The sequence below is a fragment of the Aquila chrysaetos genome, chromosome 3, assembly GCF_900496995.4.
Source record: "Aquila chrysaetos chrysaetos chromosome 3, bAquChr1.4, whole genome shotgun sequence".
Classification (NCBI taxonomy): Eukaryota; Metazoa; Chordata; class Aves; order Accipitriformes; family Accipitridae; genus Aquila; species Aquila chrysaetos.
Genome location: NC_044006.1, coordinates 75,888,135 through 75,910,263, shown reverse-complemented (window position 1 = coordinate 75,910,263; position 22,129 = coordinate 75,888,135). Strand labels below are relative to the sequence as shown.

At 44.0% G+C, this 22,129-nt stretch overlaps 1 protein-coding gene across 27 annotated transcripts in view; it reads left to right on the top strand.

Annotated features, from left to right (window-relative positions):
- The window catches only part of OBSCN (obscurin, cytoskeletal calmodulin and titin-interacting RhoGEF), a 194,343-nt gene that overhangs the window by 102,518 nt on the left and 69,696 nt on the right, over nucleotides 1–22,129 (top strand). For 24 of the 27 annotated variants that reach the window (XM_030007899.1, XM_030007913.1, XM_030007905.1 and 21 more), the window contains 14 exons: nucleotides 115–381; nucleotides 1,562–1,834; nucleotides 2,351–2,617; nucleotides 4,388–4,654; nucleotides 5,206–5,475; nucleotides 6,009–6,275; nucleotides 7,143–7,409; nucleotides 8,270–8,536; nucleotides 9,238–9,510; nucleotides 12,985–13,251; nucleotides 15,320–15,592; nucleotides 17,462–17,734; nucleotides 19,373–19,660; nucleotides 21,120–21,392. In XM_030007899.1, coding sequence (XP_029863759.1) covers nucleotides 115–381; nucleotides 1,562–1,834; nucleotides 2,351–2,617; nucleotides 4,388–4,654; nucleotides 5,206–5,475; nucleotides 6,009–6,275; nucleotides 7,143–7,409; nucleotides 8,270–8,536; nucleotides 9,238–9,510; nucleotides 12,985–13,251; nucleotides 15,320–15,592; nucleotides 17,462–17,734; nucleotides 19,373–19,660; nucleotides 21,120–21,392 — 3,792 coding nt within the window. The remainder of the gene's footprint in view (nucleotides 1–114; nucleotides 382–1,561; nucleotides 1,835–2,350; nucleotides 2,618–4,387; nucleotides 4,655–5,205; nucleotides 5,476–6,008; nucleotides 6,276–7,142; nucleotides 7,410–8,269; nucleotides 8,537–9,237; nucleotides 9,511–12,984; nucleotides 13,252–15,319; nucleotides 15,593–17,461; nucleotides 17,735–19,372; nucleotides 19,661–21,119; nucleotides 21,393–22,129) is intronic. The other 3 variants (XM_030007901.1, XM_030007903.1, XM_030007912.1) reach the window with 3 other exon arrangements.

Here is a 22,129-nt window from a genome sequence, read left to right as displayed (position 1 = left end):
ACCACTTAATGCAAATTTGTTCTGCAGCATCAGACCCCAGGTGCCTTGTGTTGAGTTGTGCAGGCTCGGCCTTCAAGCTAACGGCTCGTGTATTCATTGTTTTTCACTTTGCAGCCATCAAACCCCGGCTGAAGCAGCAGCTGAAGAATGAAGAAGTGGAAGTGGGAGGAACGGCCAGGCTGCGCTGTGAGATTTCCATTAGCAAAGCAGAAGTGGAGTGGAGGAAAGATGGAGTCGTCCTTCACTCAAGTTCCAAGTATGAAATGTGGCAGGACGGCACCCTCCGCGAGCTGCGTGTTCACCGCCTGGAGCCTAGCGATGCTGGAGAGTATTCCTGCAAGGCTGGAGATGAGACGAGCTCTGCAAAACTGACCGTGAAAGGCAAGACGCGTTTATTGGGGCAAGGGGATTTTCACTTTAGCATGCTAAGATTTTGCAATGTAATTGTTACTATTGTGATAAACACAGAGCATAGGAAGGGTATCATAAAAAAATCTTATGGTCAATGAATGCATTGAAGCAAAGATTCACTTGGTGGACAGGAGAGGATAAGGCAGCTGTAATTTTTGACTCATGGCTTGAAATATTTGCTTGACATCATATGCATATGAGTGAACAGATGGTTCACCCCCAGCTTCCAGTCACATGGCAGCTGCATCTGGCCTTAATGTCATTACAGACAGAGCTTGCTTTCAGGTTGGACCACTAGCATGGAACAATCACCGCTAGCATCTCTACAGGCTACTCGATATTATAGATACACTGTACATTATGCCCAGCTGCACCATTTTTCATGCAGATGGTGACCTCAGCTGTCTGAATACGTACTGTGTTTGCTCAGATGAAGATTGCGCTGCTTCTCCCTTGGTATTCCCCTACAGATTCGGGGTACATACAGCTTTTGCCTGTCGCAGGCTGTCTGTATGATCTTTGCACAGATCTGCAGGTGTCCCGCTGTCCTAGAAGCAGGACTCAAGCAAACTGAAGCGCAAATGCGCTGTGCTCACGCTAATCCAGTAAGTCCTGCTGAGAGCACAGAGCCAACCAGATTCCCAGCCAGTCTGGAGTGCCCGAGCAGAGTATATGCAATTCTGTTTGCAAAAGCCAGTAGAGGGGATGAGGTTTTCATGTTGTTCTGTGAAGATATCTAAGCGCATATGTAATAAGTTTCAAAATCCTGAATTTGGTATCGCGTTCACACCTTATTCACCCAATTACATTAATTAATTAAAAAAAAACAATACTCAATGTATCTCTGAGAAAGGGCGAGGAATAAAACCACTGACTGAAAGATATTGGCCGTGTTACCTAGTACACTGAAAGTAGTGAACCAGCAGCGTTTGAAACGTGATTTGAGAAGCTGTGATATCTCCATCCTTGGGGGTACTTAAAGCTCAGCTGGACGAGGTGCTGAGCAACCTGCTGTAAGCTGGCCCTGCTTTGAGCAGTGGTGGGACCAGATGACCTCCAGAAGTCCCCTGCAATCTATATTATTCGATGATTCTGTGATTTCATCCATGTTTTCCCTTTCATGGCTTGACTATTGATGGACTGTTTGCAGAGCCTGACGTGACCATCGTGAGTGGCCTAAAGGACATGGTGGTGTTTGAAGGGGATGATGTCACGTTTCGGTGCCAGGTTTCTCATGAAAACGCAAGGGACGTTGAATGGAAGCTACAGGATGTTGCTCTGCAAAATAATGAAATGAATGAGATCTCAGTGGAAAAGGGAAAGATTCACACACTGACATTAAGGAAGGTGACTGAGCAGGACATCGGCACCATCGCTTTCCGAGTGGGGCCTCACACATCGACGGCAGAGCTCACAGTAAAAGGTGAGGGCTCTCTGTCATGTGGGAAAGCAACAAGATTGGTGAGAAAAGGTGGCATTTTGCTTATGCTAACAGTAAATTCAAGGCCATCATTCACCCCTTGTTAGCTCCATGGTAGTAGGGTACTTGTGCTTCAGACCGCACGTGTGGTCTCATAGACTGTCCTCACCATGGATGGACGGTGGATATGTCACCAGGGTCCTGAAGCTAACTGGTTTCTAGAGAAATTACTAGGTTGGCTGCAGTAGGTGGATTGATAGACCTGTACTTTTCATTGCTTCCACTCTCCCTTTTCTTCTGTTTTCTTTTTCTTCTTTAGTCTTTCTTTCTCTAAACACTGTTTTGAAGAAATTCTCAATCAAACATCCTTCTCCTTCCCTCTTTGAAGATTGTTTTAACCCCCCAATATATAGCACAGAAGTTAAAGTTTAGTACTTAACTGTTCAGCTGTAGCTTTAACACTGCAGGGAAAAAAAATAAAGGTGACTGTAAATGCCTTTGCTGTTTTTGTAATTTCAGTGCCACCTCCAGTCTTTAAGGAGAAATTACAGAGCACAGAACTGCAAGAGGAAGAAACAGCCATCCTCCGCTGCGAGGTCTCCCAGCCTAACGCTGCGGTGGAGTGGAAGAAGGGCACTCAGGTCATTTCCCCAAGCTCCAAGTATGAAATCAGGCAGGAGGGAACAATTCATACTTTAAAGATTTATCACTTAAAACCAGAAGACTCTGGCAAATACACCTGTGATAATGGAAATGAACAAACAACAGCCACTCTAACTGTTAAAGGTAGGTTGTTTTGTTTTCTTTTTAAGATGAGAAACTTGTTCCACTTCGTTAGCTTAAGACTAGCAAGAGGGTGCTATCTGCTTGACTTCCTTGTCCTCAGATGTACTTTGCTGGCATAAAGCAGCTGAGTTCTTTTGCTTTCAGAAGTTATGTTAAGTCCTGTGGTGTCCTGAGCAATGAACATGGAGGGACCCAAGTGCAGTAACTGCTTCCACAATCCTAGATACAAAGGCCTTTTCCTGGTCACTCAGAAAACCAAAGCTGGAACTAAAATTAGAATGAGACCATTTTTGATGCTTAACCATCCTTTGAGCTGTAGTTCCACCTGAGAAAATGGTGCTCAAGAGTCAAAGTGCTCAAACTTACTTGGGCACTCAACTCCAGCTGACGAGCAAGGCACCTAAATAGTTCTAGTGCCTAGCGTCTTAAAAACAGGTGTAAAATGCCAGATCCTCTGATGGTGGCTGTCCGTTTGTGTCTCTACGTGTGGTCCCAGCCACTCCAGCAGTCTTTGAAAAAAAACCTCCGAAACCAGGAAGCTGAGGAAGGCTCTAAGGTCACCCTTCATGCCAAGCTCTCCAAACACGATGCACCAGTGAAGTGGAAAAAAGGGTTAGTCTTGCTCCAAGCCAGCAACAAGTATGAGATGAAGCAGACAGGCTCTGCTGTGGAGTTACTCGTCCACGATCTACAGCTGAAGGATGCTGGAGGCTACATCTGCGATTCTGGCGATGAGCAAACTATGGCATCCTTGGTAGTGAAAGGTGACCAAAAGCTATCACTTCACCTTTTAGGGAGCCAAAGGTTAGTTTAGGTGTTCTATATGTAAGATTCAGGGACACCGTGGCAGGGTCTGGTCCTTTTTTGTGATGAGGATTTCTGAATCAACAGTGACACAGTCTGACAGAGTAGGTCTTCACAAAGACTATTTCTCTCTCCTCCTTAGTCCTTTGCTGGCTCCTAAGAGCCCTTGGGCTGCAGGACTTAGCTGCACAGTGGGATGCCTTCACTGCAAATGCAACTGTACAAAAGACTTGACCCCAGCCATTCCCCAGCTGTCCCACAAAATACACCATCCATTCCTACGTCAGCCACAAGAACCTCCAGAACTATCTCCTCTTATACAGACCTGCCATACTGTGAATTCACTCTGATTTCTGGAACCCCATCTCCTTCCCTTGTAAATACCAATTCAGCCGTGCGTGTGGAGCCACCAAGGTTCTTCTAGGGAACTGGACTTGAGGAACTAGGCTTGTATGTGTGGTGCATTTTTAAATCAACCCATCAAAACTCCATCTCGACCCATCAGTGATACACATCAGTGCAGAGACTTCCAGCGTTCATTTCTCTTCTGGGTCCAGTTTTCAAAGGAGGGGCATTATATAACGATGTTTCTCCATGCACCCTCCCAAATACCCAAGAACTTAGATATTAGGCGTAGGGTTTTGCGTTGTGGCTTTGGTACCCATTTGGAGATACATGAACTTAGATGCTCAAGAGTCCATACCTGTGACCACTCCTGTGTAAGGAGAAACACATTCCCAGAGGTGCTCGGGGTGTGCAGTGCCCAGTGACTCGTGGGGAGTGCAGAGTGCTTAGTGCTCCTGGAAATCCAGCACTTTCTGTCATTCCTTGTTTGGGTTTTAAAATAATTTTGGAATTGAGTTTGAACCAAATTTGGAATGACACCAGAGTTTCATTAAACACAAGACTTAGTGACACAGTCAGCAATGAAATATAATTTTTTTCCTCTGATTTATCTTGGTTTAGCTTTGCCAGTAACCTTCACAAAACCACTCCAGAACCAGCAAGCCGAAGAAGGTGGCACCATCACTTTGAGCTGTGAAATCTCAAATTCAAATGCCACTGTGCAGTGGAAGAAGGCCGGGAAAGTGCTGCGACCAAGTGACAAATACAAGATGCATCAAGCTGGATCCGTGGCTGAGCTGACGATTCGGAACCTGAGTGAAGCTGATGCTGGGGAGTACACGTGCAACGCAGGGGACCAGCAAACCACTGCAGCTGTGATCGTGAAAGGTGGGGCTTTGCGTGGGGAAGAGCTGAACAGAGCTTGGTACCGTGGCAGGGGCACACGGTTAAGTAATTTGACAGCTAGACATTGTCCTGGGCCCAAACTGAATCATGGCGATCTCAAAGACGAGAGTGATTTCAGAGGGATAAGATCTGGGTCAGTTATCTCTAGGGAATCAGAAATGGGTCTTTAGTCAATGATTCTGTCATTTAATGTTAATGTCACCCACTAAAATCTGTTGACAATGTTTCCACAATACATAGATTGCATTAGAAATATATAGTATATATTTATTATACACACAATAGAGTATAACATGCATATTTTATAGACTGTCATATAGACATGCATGATATATATGCACACATTATGCATCTGTAAGAATGCAACATTACTACATGCCCATGTAACTACATTTCCATGCATTTAATGCTTAGTGCTTTGTGGTCATTCTTTCAAATAATATGGTACTGTCAAGAAAGAGCATAAAGAAATGTTTTACCCAGGAGGCATCACTTGAAAGTAGATATCAAATTCTGTTGACCTTTCCATAAAGAACCGGCAGCAGCCATAGTGGAGACGCTGAAGGACGTCACTTCGCATGAAGGAGAAGACGCAGTGTTTGAATGCAGGCTGTCCCGAGAAACAACTCAGGATGCACAGTGGTTCCTGGGGGATGTTCCCCTGCAATCCAATGAAATGAATGAGATCAGAGTCCAAGGGACACGTCACACTTTGATCCTGAGGAAGGTGACACTAGAAGACTGTGGGCCTATCAGTTTCAAAGTCGGGCAGCATACCTCGGCAGCACAGCTAACGGTCCAAGGTGAGCAACCTCCTAGGAAGAGGGATTTAGAAGGTACTGGTAAGCACGGTCGACATTGCTTTAGCTTCTGGAGAGGTGTATTTGGGAGGAGGGGTCCTTGGACATTTTGGGGGATTCTACTAACCTAATTTAGGCATTTATGAGTTAGATATGTACATCTGAGCTAGTTGTTTCAGTTCTTTTTATAGTCCATGGAGTGAAGCAAGCATCCTTTGAAGACCATCTGACTTACCCTGAAACAAGCAGCTAAGATATGTCAGAATCAATGCTGAAGAATGTCAAGAATATGTTCTGAACTAATCTCCTACTTATGATGGTTTTAGATCATATTTACTCCAAAAAAGGTCCAAAAATTCTGAAAAACCTTTCCATTAAGTTATATAGAATGATTTTGAAAGACAGGCCACGTCAATACCTTATCTTGTTTGTTCCTCTTTGATCTGGTTCAAAATGTAACTCTAGGCACCCAGTTCTGATCTGGGGACAATGCTGGATTAGGCGGTTGCAGCAGTGTTGGTATCTTCTCCCCACAGCTGCTCCAGTCAGCTTTGTAAAGGCACTCCACAGCTTGGAGCTACAGGAGGGTGGCACGGCTCACCTGTCCTGTGAGGTGTCCAAGCCTGATGTCCCGGTGGAATGGAAGAAAGGCACGTCCGTGATCCGCTCCAGCCAGAAGTACAGCATCAAGCAGGAGGGGAACGTGCACACGTTGGTCATTCACGACGTGAACCGTCCGGACTCGGGGGAGTATAGCTGCCACACAGCTGATGGGAAGACCACTGCCAGACTAGAGGTTAAAGGTATGACTGACTTACTCTTCGCTCAGCAGTGGTGAGAGGTGTGCGCGTCAATTTTTGGAGCTCTCTAGTGCAAGACAGACATTGAGGTGGTGGAGCAAGTGCTGTAAAGGCCACCAAGTTTGTCAGGGGGCTGGAGCACATGAAGCTTAAGGAGAGGCAAAGGCAGCTGGGTTTGTTCAGCCTGAGGAAGAGAAGGTTGAGGGGGGAGCTCGTTGCTGTCTGCAGCTTCCTGAGGGGGGTCTACAGAGGAGAGAGAGACAGACTTACCTTGGGGTGCTCAGTAAAGAGATGAGACAACAGTTGCAAGCTGCAGCGAGAGAAATTCATATTAGGAAAAAAAACAACCTTTCACAAAGAAGGGGTGTTCAGACACTGCAACTGGGACCCAGAGTGGCAGAGGACTCTCCATCCATGGAGGACCTCTAGAGGTCCCTTCAGCCTTAATTATTCTGTGATTGATCCCTGGCTGCACGTTCTCAAGTTGTTCTTAAAATGGTGCAGCCTCAGGTCTGCAGGTATGTATTCTTTGAGTGCTTTTATCCTGTTCCGTGGTTTTATTTTGGGGATGAAAAACTCCGGGCTTCAGAAATTATTATTTAAGTTAGTTGGGAATTCTTTGTGAAAAGAAGTCTAGGATATAGGGAGAGAAATACAGCTCCCGTAGAACTGAAATTTTTCCTGCTGGTTAACTCTTCTCCCTCCTCCTCCTCTGTCTGGCTTAGATCCAGGCACCCCTGCCCCGGCAGGTCTCCTTAGCTAAATGCAGCCAGAATTATGCATGAACTTCACGAATGGCATTATCAGTACCTTAAAAATAAAACATTCCTCCGTTTTCTATTTTTGCACCGTCCCCCCCACCCTTTCAAGCCCTGCCCGTGCTTTTCAAGCAGTGGCTGAAAAACGAGGAGGTGGAGGAAGGGGGCACAGCCATGCTGCACTGCGAGCTGACGAAACCCAACGCACCTGTGGAGTGGAGGAAAGGAGATACGGTCCTGCAGCCAAGTGACAAGTATGAGATCCGGCACGAGGGGACACACGTTGAGCTCTTCATCTATGACGCTGAGGCTCAGGATGCCGGAGATTATACGTGCGACTCGGGGGATCAGCAGACCACTGCGTCGTTGCAAGTCAAAGGTAGGAGAAGCCTTGCTTGAAGGCAGAGAAGTTATGGCTCTGGCTGTTCTCCGCAGGGGCGATAAGGAAGTTTTATCACTGAATTATCATCAACGCTGTATCTGTGAATTACTACTGCAGGAAAGGGTTTGATCCGCAATCTGTTCTTCAAAGAAGAATCTAGTGCCTTTTAAACCCAATTCTATTTCTGCAGTTGCAATTTTGATCTCACTGTGAGAGCTGGGAGCAAAAGTGCAGCTGCTGCTAATGGAAGGTATGTACAAGAGCATTTAGAAAACTTGCCTGCTACCTGACAATAAGAGATTGGAGTATTTCACCATACCTAGAACAGGCCCATTTTAAATGGAGCCTGAGCAGCCCAAGATTTGTGGCTCTTTTTCTAGTGGTTATGTTTTTGGATTTTATAGGTTTATTCATTTCATGCTTCTATATACTGATTTTATAGTTTTATTATTTTTAAAGCAACAAGATCATGCTTTTAGATCCCAAGTTTGGCCCCCCAAACCAGCTCCTCCTCAGAGCGCGTGGTTTCCGTGAGTAAATGTCCAAATGCTGTGAATGGTACTGTTGTGCCTCTCACTGCTTACACTGAAAATTGAGTGTATGCCCACGTGAAGCCCCTTAGAGGTCCTGTGACCTATGGCAATCCTTTATGGAGCAGCAGTGGACACCATCACTCTATCAGCACCTGATTCCTATGAGTATCTGGCTATGGCACAACTCAAAGTCCTGCTTTGGGCTTGGCACCGCTAGCAGGCAAGTTGTGGTTCAGAAAGAGGGGAACTACCAAGCCGAAGAAGTTGCAAGCAAGTTTCTCACCTCTGAACACTGTCACTGATGCAGTTGCTTCCCCACCACAGTACTACCCGTGCTGTTTAATGAGGAGCTGAAAAATGTAGAGTCTGAAGAAGGGGGAACAGCTGTCTTGCACTGTGAGATCTCCAAGCCGGACGCCCCCGTTGAGTGGAGAAAAGGAGGGGTGGTCATTCAGCCCAGCGACAAGTACGAGATGAAGCTGAAAGGCAGCATTGTTGAGCTGATCATCCACGGTGTAGAGCCTGATGACTGTGGGGATTATACCTGTAGCACTGGATACGAGATCACCACAGGTTCTGTGTATGTGCAAGGTAAGGTGAAACGTGGTAGAAACGATCTGATTTTGCTGCCTGAAATATCTTATTCCAAAATCTTTGGCAGTAACTGGCCAAACTTGTCTCAGATGCAAACAGTTGAAAGTCTATTCATTTTTTTCCTGATTTCAGTGGAGACATAAACACATTCAGGCTGAGGTTGGACCAATGTTTATAAGTTGAGGTAGTTCAAAGTATTGACTGTACTCTGTACCACAGCAGATGGTGGTACTGCTGAAAAACTATTTGCTTGGAGAAGTGGTCGTAGAAAAATACTGAAATTCTTGTTATGACTGATTACAGCTTCTATCATTGTTGATATTCTTATTCCTCTTTTAAAGCACTTAAGTAAACATTTAAATCTTAAGCTACCTCTCTGCCTCCTACCTCATACAATGTCAGTGCAGATGGTTGCAACGCACAGGAGAGCCAGTCATGGCCTGGTCATGGAGTAGAGTTTCCTCCCAATGAAACAGTGTTTGCAGACACACACACTGCTCTTGCAAGCGGGTGAAGGACAGAAGGTGGCTTCTAAATCCCTTAAAGAAAATTTTAGCTCTTTTTTCCCTGGAACAGCATTACAAGTTTAACTCTCCTGGACAACTTGCACTGTTGCTTGGGCTGGTTCTGCAAGAAGCGACATGTATTTGTTTATGCTTTTGTTTTCCTTTGGCACCTTCTCTTGCTTTGTTATACAGAAGAAGCAGCAGTCATAGTTTCTGGTTTAAAGAACACAGACGTCTTTGTGGGTGAGTCAGCCACGTTCACCTGTGAGCTCTCGCACCCGGGCGTGAAGAACGTGCAGTGGTGGCTCGATGGATCTCCCCTTCACAACAACTTTGTGACTGAAATCTCTCAGCAGGACGGGATGATCCACACTTTAACCCTAAATGATGTGGCGTGCCATGACTCAGGCACTGTCACCTTCAGAGCTGGGTCCCTTATATCTTCAGCTAAATTATTAGTCAAAGGTATTTCGTTGTTAGAAAGAAACACATGGCCACCTCTGGACTTGCTCAGTGTGCTAGCGCTTCTGCCTTCCAGGCTACCCTTACTAAATGTTTTCACAGGTCTTCTGTGTCCTGCAACCCTCCACTTCTGCAAGTCACCCATACTCATGCCAGAAGTCTTATAGATACAACCACATCGATTTTTTTCAGTGGTTCAGGTGAGGAAGGATTGCAGCGTCAGGGCTGCTGCTTTCACCTGACATCTAAGTAGAGCTCAACACAAACCACTGTGGTATCACCTGATTTTTTTAGCCCCTCCCTTCAACGGTTTTTATAATACCACAAAATATTATATAGCTGGAAATTCACAAAAATACCACTGTGCTGCTCCATAGCTAGGCTACTGATGCTGAGCTCAGTATGTTCCCAAGACAAGACTTTGGGCTGTTATATTGATAGCTCCAGAGCTCTTCATGGAAACTAATGGGTATATGACATTGGGGTAACACAGTGACAAAATGACCCTCATTGTTTGACTGCCAGAATAGTAATGGTCATCACTGCACCAGCAAATTTTTCTGGTCTGTTAAGTAAATATTTTTCTCATTTGGTAAGGGTAGCCACAAGCTGCAAATAACACTGAGCTCCAGACTTGATAAAGCAAGCTCCTTCACATCCAGCCCTTTTATAGCCATTGGGAAAAGTTGTTATTTTTCAGACAAAAGTAACACTTATTCCTTGCTTGGAAAAGGGATTTGTATATATGGAGATATAAAGGGTTAAGTGTTCTTTATTAAAATCTACCCTCATGCAATAACTGTCTACCATAACAGGAATGATCCACGATATGGAATTGTAGTCAGTGGTTGATGTCTCCTTCTCTGTATAATGCGTCCCTTGTACATTCAGAAAATTTAACTCTCTGCAAAGATAAAATGCCAAATCACTTCTTCCTAATATCAGAATGATGCAGCAACAACAGAGTGTGCAAACCCCCCAAATCACATGTCCATTTGTATCAATTTTGAGTTTCATATTTTCAGAGATAGAACCTGGTTCTGAGCTCTCTAGGCAAAGAACTCCAGTGGGCCTAAAACGTAAACTAAAAATAAATGCATCGTTAGGTATTCTACTCAGTCAAATAAAGGGCTCCTGAGGAGTTTTCATTTCACAGAATCACAGCATTGCTGATGTTAGAAGGGACCTCCGGAGATCATCTAGTCCAACCCCACAGCTCATGCTAGTACACATACGTATCTGCGTATTTTGTGCTACTATTAAGACAAGATTTCTTTAATGTGAACCTGAACCACAGTAGTGTATGACTATAATTGGATTAGGATGAGAAAGATATTTAAAAAACACCCTAGTTACACCGTTCCCAGTAAGACTCAATTGAATAGGAAAGTAAAACACTAGTGAAATTCTAACTGTGCTTCTATGAACAGCCAATTTCATGCACTTTATTTTGTCCAGAAATTTAAAAATAGACCTCTCTTCAAACTAGGTGTATTTCAGTCTATCTAGCTATCCATGGCTTGTTCTTCATCAAGGAACAAGTTGTTTCTCTCTGTTCCGTGTGCCCCATTCTCCTGGTGTAAGGCGTGCTTGTAACTGGATACATTCTGTAATAAGTGAGATCTCACGACAGCTTTTCTTGTTGGGCCTTCACAATATCATTGCCCTACAACTACACTCAGTCAGTGGCCCAGTATGACGGCATCTTCACATACGGGCAGGGGGGAGATGGAAAATGTTGAAGGAGCTGCTGCCGCTTTCTGTCCCCCTTGGTCAGCGTGAGGGTACACATTGGCTCCGAAATCCCAAGGAGCTTTCTGCCCTTCTGCATGGGTGAATAGGGCCACCGAGGTCTTAGGAGAGCAGTGGCAAGGAGCAACGAGGCAGTGGAACCAGGACACCTTCCTTCTCCAAGACCACAGGTGATGTTTTCTGTGAGGAGCACATGTTTGGATCTTATGGAAAGGGACGGCAGTGTACTCCCCATCTGCACAGATACCTTCTTGCTTCTTCAGGCCTGGTGTAACCAAAACATCTCCATGATCTGCCATTGATGCCTTCTCTCCATAAACACATGCAGACACACGGAGTGGTCGAGGGAGCCTTAGGCAGCAGGATCAAGCCTTGCAACAACTTTCCAAAAGACATTTGCAAAACTATCTTTGCTTCCCAAGGTCTGCCAGTAGCATCCCAAATCCTCAACCTGATGCACCGGTTTCAAGAGGAGCATTCCAGACAGAGGTCCAGTGTAGTTTATTCTAGCTGGCTTGTGATCAGAACAACTATTTGAAAGATAAGGATGTATATCAGCTTGCTTTGTTATCTTTCTATGTCCCATTGTAGCCATATCAATTTGGGGGGGAGTTGACAGTTCTGCTGAGAGGGATGTTGCAGAGAGACTTCCATTTTCAGACCTCATTGAGATTTTTCTTTTCAGCATATATTTTGCACTTGTACGAAGTGGGTCCAATTTGCTGTCTCAGGAGGCACTCCTTGGCTGCTTTGGAAGCTCACAATATTTTGAGGTTAGATATATCTACTGTGCTCTACAGCTGCCTCCTGAGAAGCAGAACTAGTATTTTAAAAGAAAGACTGGATGCAAAGCAGCCTCATGGATCTCACCTTCTTTGGAGGAGCTGTGTATCCAGCTGCTCCCAGCATCTTATGGGCTCTCAATCTGAAATTGCAATGGTTCATACTGCATCTTTAGATCATCTACTGTAAAGGAAACCATGTTATTTTTCCCCGAACTATGTCTCTGCTGCAGAGGAACACATGGTTAAGCAAAACAACAAGTACCTGTGTCCTGTGAAGGGCCCTTTTTTGTTACAGTTTTCCTGGAGCTTTGCTCCTTGCGCTGCCAATGACTCCTCACACATAGCCATCGCCACCACAGGACAGGAATGAGTATTTGCATTCTAGTATTTCATTTCTTTCCAATGAATGGTTGCAGTTTGCTCATACAAGGAGCCTCGAGTAGAGTTTTTGGCGTTTTCCTATTGCTTATGTGAGGTTGAGCGTTAGAGGGAACCACTCACGGCAGCCCACCCGTTGCACTCCTCCATCTCAGACCTGCGCTCCTGCCACATTCTGGGACGCAGAAGTGTTTCACATCCAGTGCTTCCTAGTCTAGAGGGTCTCAGCAATGCTGGGAGGAAAACTAAGCCTGGAGGGAATCCCAGCAGATGTTCTGCACAGAAGTTCATAGTCAGGACTGTTAAAGCACAAGCCTTAATTGCTGGTGGCCCATTTTCCAGTGTGATAGTTATATTCTAATGTACCAGTTTTGCTTCAATCCTGCTTGATGCTGACACCAGCACAGACTAAACCGCTAATCCCTGGTGTGCCCAGTCAGCTTGCCGCTTGCACTGTCACTCTGCTTGCTCCCCGCAGGCTCTGTGCTTGTCAAAAATCTCTAAGTTGCAATTTCCATGAGGATCCACTAATGCATGTCCTTCCTGACGTGTTGGTTAACAGATCCAACCATTGAAGTGGTCAGTCCCATGCAGGATATAACTGTTGATGAAGATGGCACAGCAGAGTTCATATGCCAATATTCTAGGCCAGTACACGCCATATGGAAGAAAAATGATCAGGAAATACATGCAGATGGGCAGCGAGTGATTATCGATCAGGACTGGAATGTAAGCATACTAAAAATTAAACCTACGGTACCAGAAGACACTGGCATCTATTCTTGTGAAGCTGAAGGCACTAAAGTGATGGCTGCACTTGATGTTCAAGGTGAGGTCTTCCAGCCAAAGAGGAAGACTATCATGGGTTCAAATAAAAGAGGTGGAAAAATCATGGCAGCACCTCAATAAGTGACATATCATATACCCACTCTTTGGTGTTCACTCCAGTACTGATAACGATGATAAAAATAGTTGGGAGTTAATGGGAATTGAATATGAAACCGCAGCATTTCACTGGAGCTTAGTTCTAATCAATGCTCACTTATTACACCACTTACACATCATACCTCTTCTAGAATGAACTGGAACATAGGTGCAATGGGATGTGTCCTGCTGAATTATAGTAAAATCACAGATGTAGTGTTGGTCCAAAGGAATAATAAGAGTACTTTTTGCTGTTACAGAGTGTTTTTTACGCACAGTGTGCCTTAAAACCAGTAGCTAATGGATAGTGCAGAATTCCATTTTATTTTCAGCTAAACTAAGGTAGCTTGGTATTTTACTTATTTCAAACACTGATCACTCAGGAATTACCTTCTCACTTGGTATCAGCATTTGTGAGGGCCCTGAGAAACAGTAAATAAAAATATTAGCAATAGGTTTAGAATTTTATATTGATGTTTCCTATTTTTTTTCTGCTGTGTACAGAATTACTGGTTTTGGTTACCAGGTGAATTAGTGTGATCAGCAAGAGCAATGGTTCTGATTTGCTCTCTGAATATTTGTCTTTTGTTAGGCAATTATGCAGTCTTCCTTAACCGGAGTTGTGAGTACAGAAGAGCAGAGTATTATTTATTATAATATTTTCTACGCTGATAAGCACCTTCCATTTTAGGGATTTAAAAAAGTGATAATTAATATAATCTAAAAGCATCCCAGAGGAGGTAGGATTTGCAATTGGCTGCTTTTCACAGTTAGGGAAACCAACGCTCCAGAATTGCACAAATAAACAGCTCAGATTTGTTCTAACACAATTATACATTTTCCAAGGATTTACAAACGCCTCATTGTTCTCCATAAGCATGAATATTATAAAATACAGAAATTTTTTAGTAAATCATGCTTTCTTTTTTTTGTTGTTGTTATTAAATAAATTGTTCAGCTTTTTTTTTTTTGTGTGTGTGTGTGCTTAGAACAGTTCCAGATAATGGTTATAGAGATCTAAACAGGAATATTTCAGGGCATTGGTTTATATTATAGATGATGCTGAGCATTTTATGGTATTTGTGTAAACTGTATTTACTCAGCCATGTGTTCCCACTGTTCTGCATGTAATTTGTCCATGTAGCTGGTCTAACACAAACTATATTCACATGCACCGGCCCACATTTAATTTTGCATCAGGCTAATTGCTTATATATAAATGCCCACTGATGCATGACTCTGTGGGCAAATGGAGTGTGTAGATATGTGCATGTTTCTGACCACATAATTCACCACACTCGTATGAGAAAATAAACCTAATACATTATCACAGAGCTTTTGTAATAATTCAGAAATTTACTATTCAAAATACTGTTACTACAGATTTTAACTTTTTGTGTGTTTCCTAGAGGCAGACTTTTAAACTCAGATGACAGTCACTATAGCTTTGCCAGCTATAATACTCTCTCATATTTGCTTTGCATGAAAGGTAGTAAGATTTTTATCACGAGCTGTCAGTGGATTCACATCTCCCCAGTTATGAGGATAATTGCACTGCCTGGGAGATCTGTGGGAAATGTTTCCTGCTATGAGACAGAAGAAATTTGATTATAATTAATCTTCCTGAGCTATCCCTTCCTATCAACTATTGGCCTGATTCATATAAACACCAACATTTTTTTTCTTTATTTGTAAAAATGGAAGTCAGGTTTCTGGAGGAAATCTAGATGAAATGCTAGAGGTCCTAGAGGTTTATCATTATTTTTAATCTCACTACTTAGAGTGTTTTTAAATATAGTATTGTGTTAGAGCGTGGTTGAAATCAACAACTAAACCTACAAGCACAGTTTATCCCATCCACATCCATTCCATCAGCTTTCCAGCAGTGGGAATCATCCAGTGCTCCGAGGCTTGTTAATATTCAGATATGCATGGCCAAACAATGAATACTGTTCGTTGTCCTTCTTTGCTAGCCAAGAACAGCATTGTCCAGGGCTTGGAGAATGTGGAAGCCGTGGAAGGAGGGGAAGCCCTCTTTGAATGCTATCTTTCCAAGCCTGAGTGCTACAACTACAACTGGCTGATTGACGACGAGCCTGCCAAAACTACAGAAAACACTGAGATGGTTTACTTTGAAAATGGGCGCAGGCATCTTCTGCTGCTGAAGAACCTAACTCCCCAGGACAGCTGCAGGGTGACTTTTACGTGCAGCGATGCGATGACCTCAGCCTTCCTGACGGTGAAAGGTAACTGAAGCACTCGTGCATGGGGAGTCTTGGAAAGGGCATGGGTTGGAAAGGGAAAATGAACCAGGAAAATATGATGAGTAGGAGAGAGGAAAAGTTGCATTTGTTGCTTTTGTTTTACCTAAATCTTCTTCCCACACAACTGTTTTACAATTTCCTTTTTTTTCTTGTTCTGTATGCCATGACATGGATATAAGCAGCATCAGTTGGCAACGAGTTAGCAGCAAATTCCTGTCTTACAGTTGTCATTATTCTGATGAATTGGGTTGTGTTTACAGGTGCTTCGAGGCTCTAGAGAAGAGAATTATATCAGCAGCAATATGTCATGCAGGACAGCGTCAAATGCTTTGCACAAGTTCAGGTAGAGCAACTGATGTCATCTGCCTGGACTCGTACAAAGCATTTGACACAGTCTTTCATGACATCCTTATCTCTAAATTGGAGAGACATGCGATTGATGGATGGGCCACTCGGTGTATAAGGAATTGGCTGGATGGTTGTACTCAAAGAGTTACAGGAAAAGGCTTGATGTCCGAGTGGAGAGCAGTGACAGTGGCATTCCTCAGGGGTCGGTATTGGGACTGGCGCTGTTTGGCATCTTTGTCAGTGACATGGACAGTGCAATTGAGTGCACCCTCAGCAAGTTTGCAGAGGAAACCAAGCTGAGTGGTGCAGCTGACACACCTGAGGGATGGGATGCCATCCAGAGGGACCTGGACAGGCTTGAGAGGTGGGCCTGTGCAAAGTTCAACAAGGCCAAGTGCAAGGTGCTGCACGTGGGTCAGGACACTCCCAAGCACAAACACAGGCTGGGCAATGAGTGGATTGAGACCAGCCCTGCAGAGAAGGGCTTGGGGGTGTTGGTTGATAAGAAACTCAACATGACCCAGCAATGTGTGCTTGCAGCCCAGACAGCCAACCGTAACCTGGGCTGCATCAAAAGCAGCGTGGCCAGCAGGTCGAGGGAGGGGATTCTCTCCCTCTACTCCGCTCTCATGAGACCCCACCTGCAGTACTGCGTTCAGCCGTGGAGCCCCCAACATAAGAAGGACATGGACTGTGGAGCAAGTCCAGAGGATGATCAGAGGGCTGGAGCACCTCTCCTGTGAAGACAGGCTGAGACTGTTGGGGTTGTTCAGCCTGAGGAAAACAAGGCTCTGGGGAGACCTTAGAGCAGCCTGCCAGTACCTAAAGGGGGACTACAAGAAAGCCAGAGAGGGACTTTTTAGAAGGGCATGTAGTGATAGGACAAGGGGTAACGGTTCTAAATGGAAAGAGGGTAGATTTAGATTAGATGTAAGGAAGAAGTTCTTCCCTATGAGGGTGGTGAGGCACTGGAACAGGTTGCCCAGAGAAGCTGTGGCTGCCCCATCCCTGGAAGTGTTCAAGGCCAGGTTGGATGGGGCTTTGAGCAACCCAATCTAGTGGAAGGTGTCCCTGCCCGTGGCAGGGGTGTTGGAACTAGATGATCTTCAAAGTCCCTTCCAACCCAAACCATTCTATGATTCTATGAACGTTATCTCTGTATTCTTGTATTTTACTCTATTACTGGAGACCCCTGTGGGGATCAGAGCCCCTTACAGAGTACAAGAACAGCCATCCTCAGTCATAGCATGGTATCTCCATTGTGGTTCTGCTACTTGGGAAAGAAAGACATTGCTAGGTTCGGTTTTGCTCCTGAAAGTTTTGGAAAGTTTCAATCCCCAATAATACCTTCTGTTCTAGTAACATACATAACCTCGTTTTTAATGACCTGCTTGGTATCCAAGGCCTAACTGTCCAGAGCTTCAACATAAATATTCACAAAATCTCTCTTGCCTGTATTTGTTTCTGTAGCTGAGGGGTTTGGTTACCTATTTTTACCTATAGGGTGGCGCCTACAGATCTTGCAGCCCCTCACAGATGTTGAAGTCTCTCCGGGGGAGAAAGCTACATTTAGCTGCGTTCTAAGTGAAGCTGTGCCAATTAGTGAAGTTGCCTGGTATAGTAATGACATAGAGATCCAGTCGGATGAGGACTGGGAAGTACAAGCAGATGGAAACAAATACAAACTTATTCTGAAAAAAGCCCAACCGCATCATTCTGGAGAGGTGACCTTTGCTTCCAGGGAAGCAATTGCATCAGCCAAGTTATCTGTGATAGGTAAGTGTCTGTCATTCTAGCCCAGTGGCACTTGAAATCTCAGAATTTGGTATTGAGCTACAACATTGACTTTTCTAATCTTTGTGCTGCTTCTTTTCTCTCTGCCTTGCATGTCCCAAGATAGTCTTCTTAGTCTGAGGAGATGCTACTGGACAACTTGTTCTTTGACCAGAAATAGCCCATGTCATCAGAAGAAAATTCTATCAGGCTATGGTAGAGATATTCACCAGCTTTCTTTAGCTGCAGTCTTTTGTAAAACGTAACACAGAGTTCAATGGAAATCAGTTTACTCAGAGTTCAACATCACCCTCAGCAAATGTGGATATGGGAGGGAGCTGAACTAGAGTGCATATGGAAAAATTACGCAGGGCAGCAGAGAACCCTTTGAAAACTGCTGATCTACTCAAGTGCAGGGCAACCAGTTTTCCAGATTAATGAGTTGCATATTAAAATCTTCATGTGGATGACATCCATGAAACACACACCTTGTACTTCAGAGATACAAGAGTTAATAGCTCTTGGAGTACTTCACAAGTAGAAAAGATGATAGTTCCCTAATTCCCTCGTGGGGCAGGTTAGACCAATGATTCATCAATGTCCATTCCAGCACCCAAGGTCTGGCTTCTTCCCACCCTGGGATAGGTGGGTCACCCAGCAGTGGTCACGGCAGCACAACCCCAGTGATGGTTATGAGATAATTGCAATGTGTTTTAGCTGTACACTGTAATTGAGATGTTCAAGAGCCATTGATTGACCATCCATTCTTTAAATTATTACAGGTAGTCTGTCTAATGATTTCTGAGAGTTGAGAGATTTCTGATATATTCCAGTCATTTCCACAAAAAAAACTGGTTGTTGATGGATTTAAAACAACTTCTTATTTTGGCATCTGCATTTTAGGAACTGCAAAATACTATCCTCATTGACTCCTCCCATTGACAGGTTTTCTGTGTGAAATTTGGCTGAAAATAGAGACAAGAAGCTTTTATGTTATGTTTGTGGTGTCCAGAATTAAAGAACTGGCTGTTGACCTTATTTGCCTTTAATTTGTTGGATTGGTACATTTACTTGGTAAATGCCTTGAACTTGAAGACTAAAAGAATCATCTCTGTCTTCTAAGCCAAAGTGTAAATTAAGTGAGGAACATTTTCCAATGTACTGAGTATGATTGTCAGCAGCCAATCTGGATTGAATTACTAGAGTTACACTGTAGTCCAATGATAACTTGATTTCCATTAAGGCCAGACCTGAAATAAATACGATCAAGGCCCAAATGTACTTGAAGTTTTCAGCTAAGTTCCTTGATAATATGGACAGCATAGGGTCATCTTTATTTTGAGCTGGGTGGGACAAAGCAGCATGAAAAAAAAATCACAACAATATGTGATATTAGGTATGAGAGATGACGGTTGGAAAATGAATGTTTGTCATTAGCAGTGTAGATCAAGGCAGACAAAGGAAAACTCAATGGTGCCCATGGATGTCTCACAGTCATGGGCATGTATCCACACAACTTTACAGTAAGACAAATACTGAATCTGTTGCACTTCCTTCTTATTGGTTGTAGAAGGCTCTTGGTTGTTTTAGTATAAAGGATTATTGCTCATGTACATCACGGGACCTCTGTTGTGCCTTCAGCCCACCCCGATCCACCTGAAGAACCAGAAGTTTTAAGTAAGAACAGTCACTCTGTAACTCTGTCTTGGTACAAGCCGTTGAGCGACGGTGGTTGTGACATCCTAGGCTACAACGTGGAGAGGAAAATCCCAGGTATTGGCTGGCAGTCCTGCAGCAAGGCCATTATTCAAAACACGGAGTTTGTGGTGGACGATCTCACCCCGGGTGAACCCTACAGATTCCGTGTCTCGGCTATAAACAAAGTTGGGGCGAGTGAGCCGGTGCACTTCCCTCAGATGGTGCGGCTAGGTGAGAATGGAGAGATGCTCCCATGGACGACTGCAAGCTGCTGTAGACCTTGTGTTTCGCATGGCATGCCTGCTTCACCCGTTCCAGGCATCTCCTGGAAGACTTCACTCTGCAACGTCTTTCAGTGCTTTGCTGCCAACGCAATAGAGGAGAAAGAGCTTGGAAAAATTGTTCTGGGCTGCCACAAACAAAACCTGCTGCGTTGTTAGTACTCAACACTTTTTTCTCCAAACCGCATCAAGCTGTCTTGCAGCCTGCACTGCATCCATGTGTTGTCTGGTCACCATGAGTTTCTTTTCTGACGGAGTTAGGATGGAATGAGTCAAAAGGCGCATGTTGGAATGCATTTGGGGTAACCAAGACCGTGGTACCAATGCAGTGGGTGGGCAGTGTTGTCTTCTTCACCCATCTTCCTCTCTCATATAATTTGCATATCTTTTTCAATAACCCCCACAAAGAAATGCTGGAGGACACAGTACCTTTGCTGTGAAGTTTGTTGGTGAAACTTTGGAAGCTACAGTGGGATGGAAAGCCACTCCCTCAATCTTTCTTTTCTTGCAACTCTTTCTGTGATATCTGAGTGCCCAACAAATTCCTCGAAGTGAGAATAATAATAAAAATAGATCCTCTTTTTGCAACATAACAACTGCCAGTGTGTCAGCTGAATGCTGATAACTCTGCATATGTTGATTTTGTCTACACAAACCCAAGGTGTTTTGGGCAGCAGTCGCCTCACCCTGATGAAATGTGCAGAGGGGCAGATCACAGTCAGGAGTGTGCTGCTTTTGGGAACTCAGTTGTGTGCTTTACAACCCAGTCAACCTCTCCACATTTACCGTGTTTGTCTTGACTTCATTTTGAGTATCGCTGTCATATGAACAGCATGCCATTGTCAGGCCTCATTCCAAAGTGAAGAAGATACAGAGAATTTTTATTTTAAAATTCTTTATGCTTTCTGAGAATTTTTAAACTCTTCCTAAACTAGCATAAATATATAATACATTTTTTACTTTCAAGACTGGGATGAATGCCACTTTTAATAATCTCTTTTCTTTTATATTCTTTTTATTGTTTCTTTCTTGTCTTACTTCAGAACTTCTTCCTTCTAAACATTAAGATCTGCTAGAATCTGTAGGACTCTTTGAATGCTGGTGATGGGTAAATGAAGATCAGCAAATAAACAGAGGAATGTGAAAAATGCAACCACTTTTGCATGTATATATTTAAATGGAGCTGGTTTAACCTCTGGGAGAGCTTGTACAGTTATTTTGGTGTTATCTTTGGAAGTATAAAGTTTGGATGCTTCCCGTGACTTCTTTTTTTCTTTGGTTGTCTACAACAGCCAAAGAATCTATAAATGAAGGATGGGCTGCTTGGATAATTTACAGAGTGATCTGGAGTGCCTTAAAGCCAGATTACAATATGTTCTTTGTGTTAATTCACTTTCTTGTAATTACAGAGCCTCCAGTTACAGTCACCCATCCTTTGGTGGGAGGATCAGTCTCAGAAGGGGAGGTGGCTCGCTTGGAGTGCCAATTATCAAGTGAAACTGAAAAGAGAGTGACATGGTTCAAAGGAAAAGAACAAATACAAGCTGGAGGGAGATACGAGATCCTCTCTGATGGAAAAAAGCAGATACTCATTATCCATGCATTTAAACCTGAAGATCAGGACACATACACCTGCATGGTTTCTCCAGAAGTCAAATCCGTTGCCAGCTTGTGTCTTGAAGGTACAGAGAGTGCATTCCTGTGATGTTAAATCAGTTCTGCTTATGGACATCCAGGGGCAGATCCACAGCGTGGATTGGAATTCATTTTCTTTTACAAGCTGTGTCTAAAATCCACAAAGAATTGTTATCTTCCTGTTTGGTATTGCCCAGTATGTTTCTGAATCCCTAACAGCTTTGAGCTGCTCCGATAAGATTTTCCTGAGTCCAATATTTAAGGTGGGATACAGTTGCCTTACATGGGTTTCTGGTACCTTTTGAGATGTCTTAGGGTATCCTCCCTGGCCTTCAGCTACCATTTCAGAAAGTGAAGACTCTTTCATGTGTTCTGCATAGTATCTGCCAGTCCCCTGTCCTAGACATCCCAAATGGCTTTGGGTCATAGTGTTTAGGAAGCTGAATTGTCCCCTATAGGTGGGATTCAGTGGCCCACACACAGGCTTGTAGTGCCATTGAGGCACTTCAGGATATCACCCCTGGCCTCCATCTCCTTCTCCAAAGGGACCCAGAGCACTCATAGGTCCTGTGTTGTATCTGAGAGCCACATGTAGATGTCCCAGACAGGCTGGAGCATCTCAAAAGGCACTGGGCACTATGCAGAGGCAGATCAATGTGTCCCAGAGGGTGAGTCACAACCTTCAGACTTAGACAAATCTAAACAGGTAGGTACCTCCACGTGAGGTGCGAGTCTCAGCTCCTATTGTAGCCAGTGGAGGTCTATTCAAGACAGTCAGTGAAGC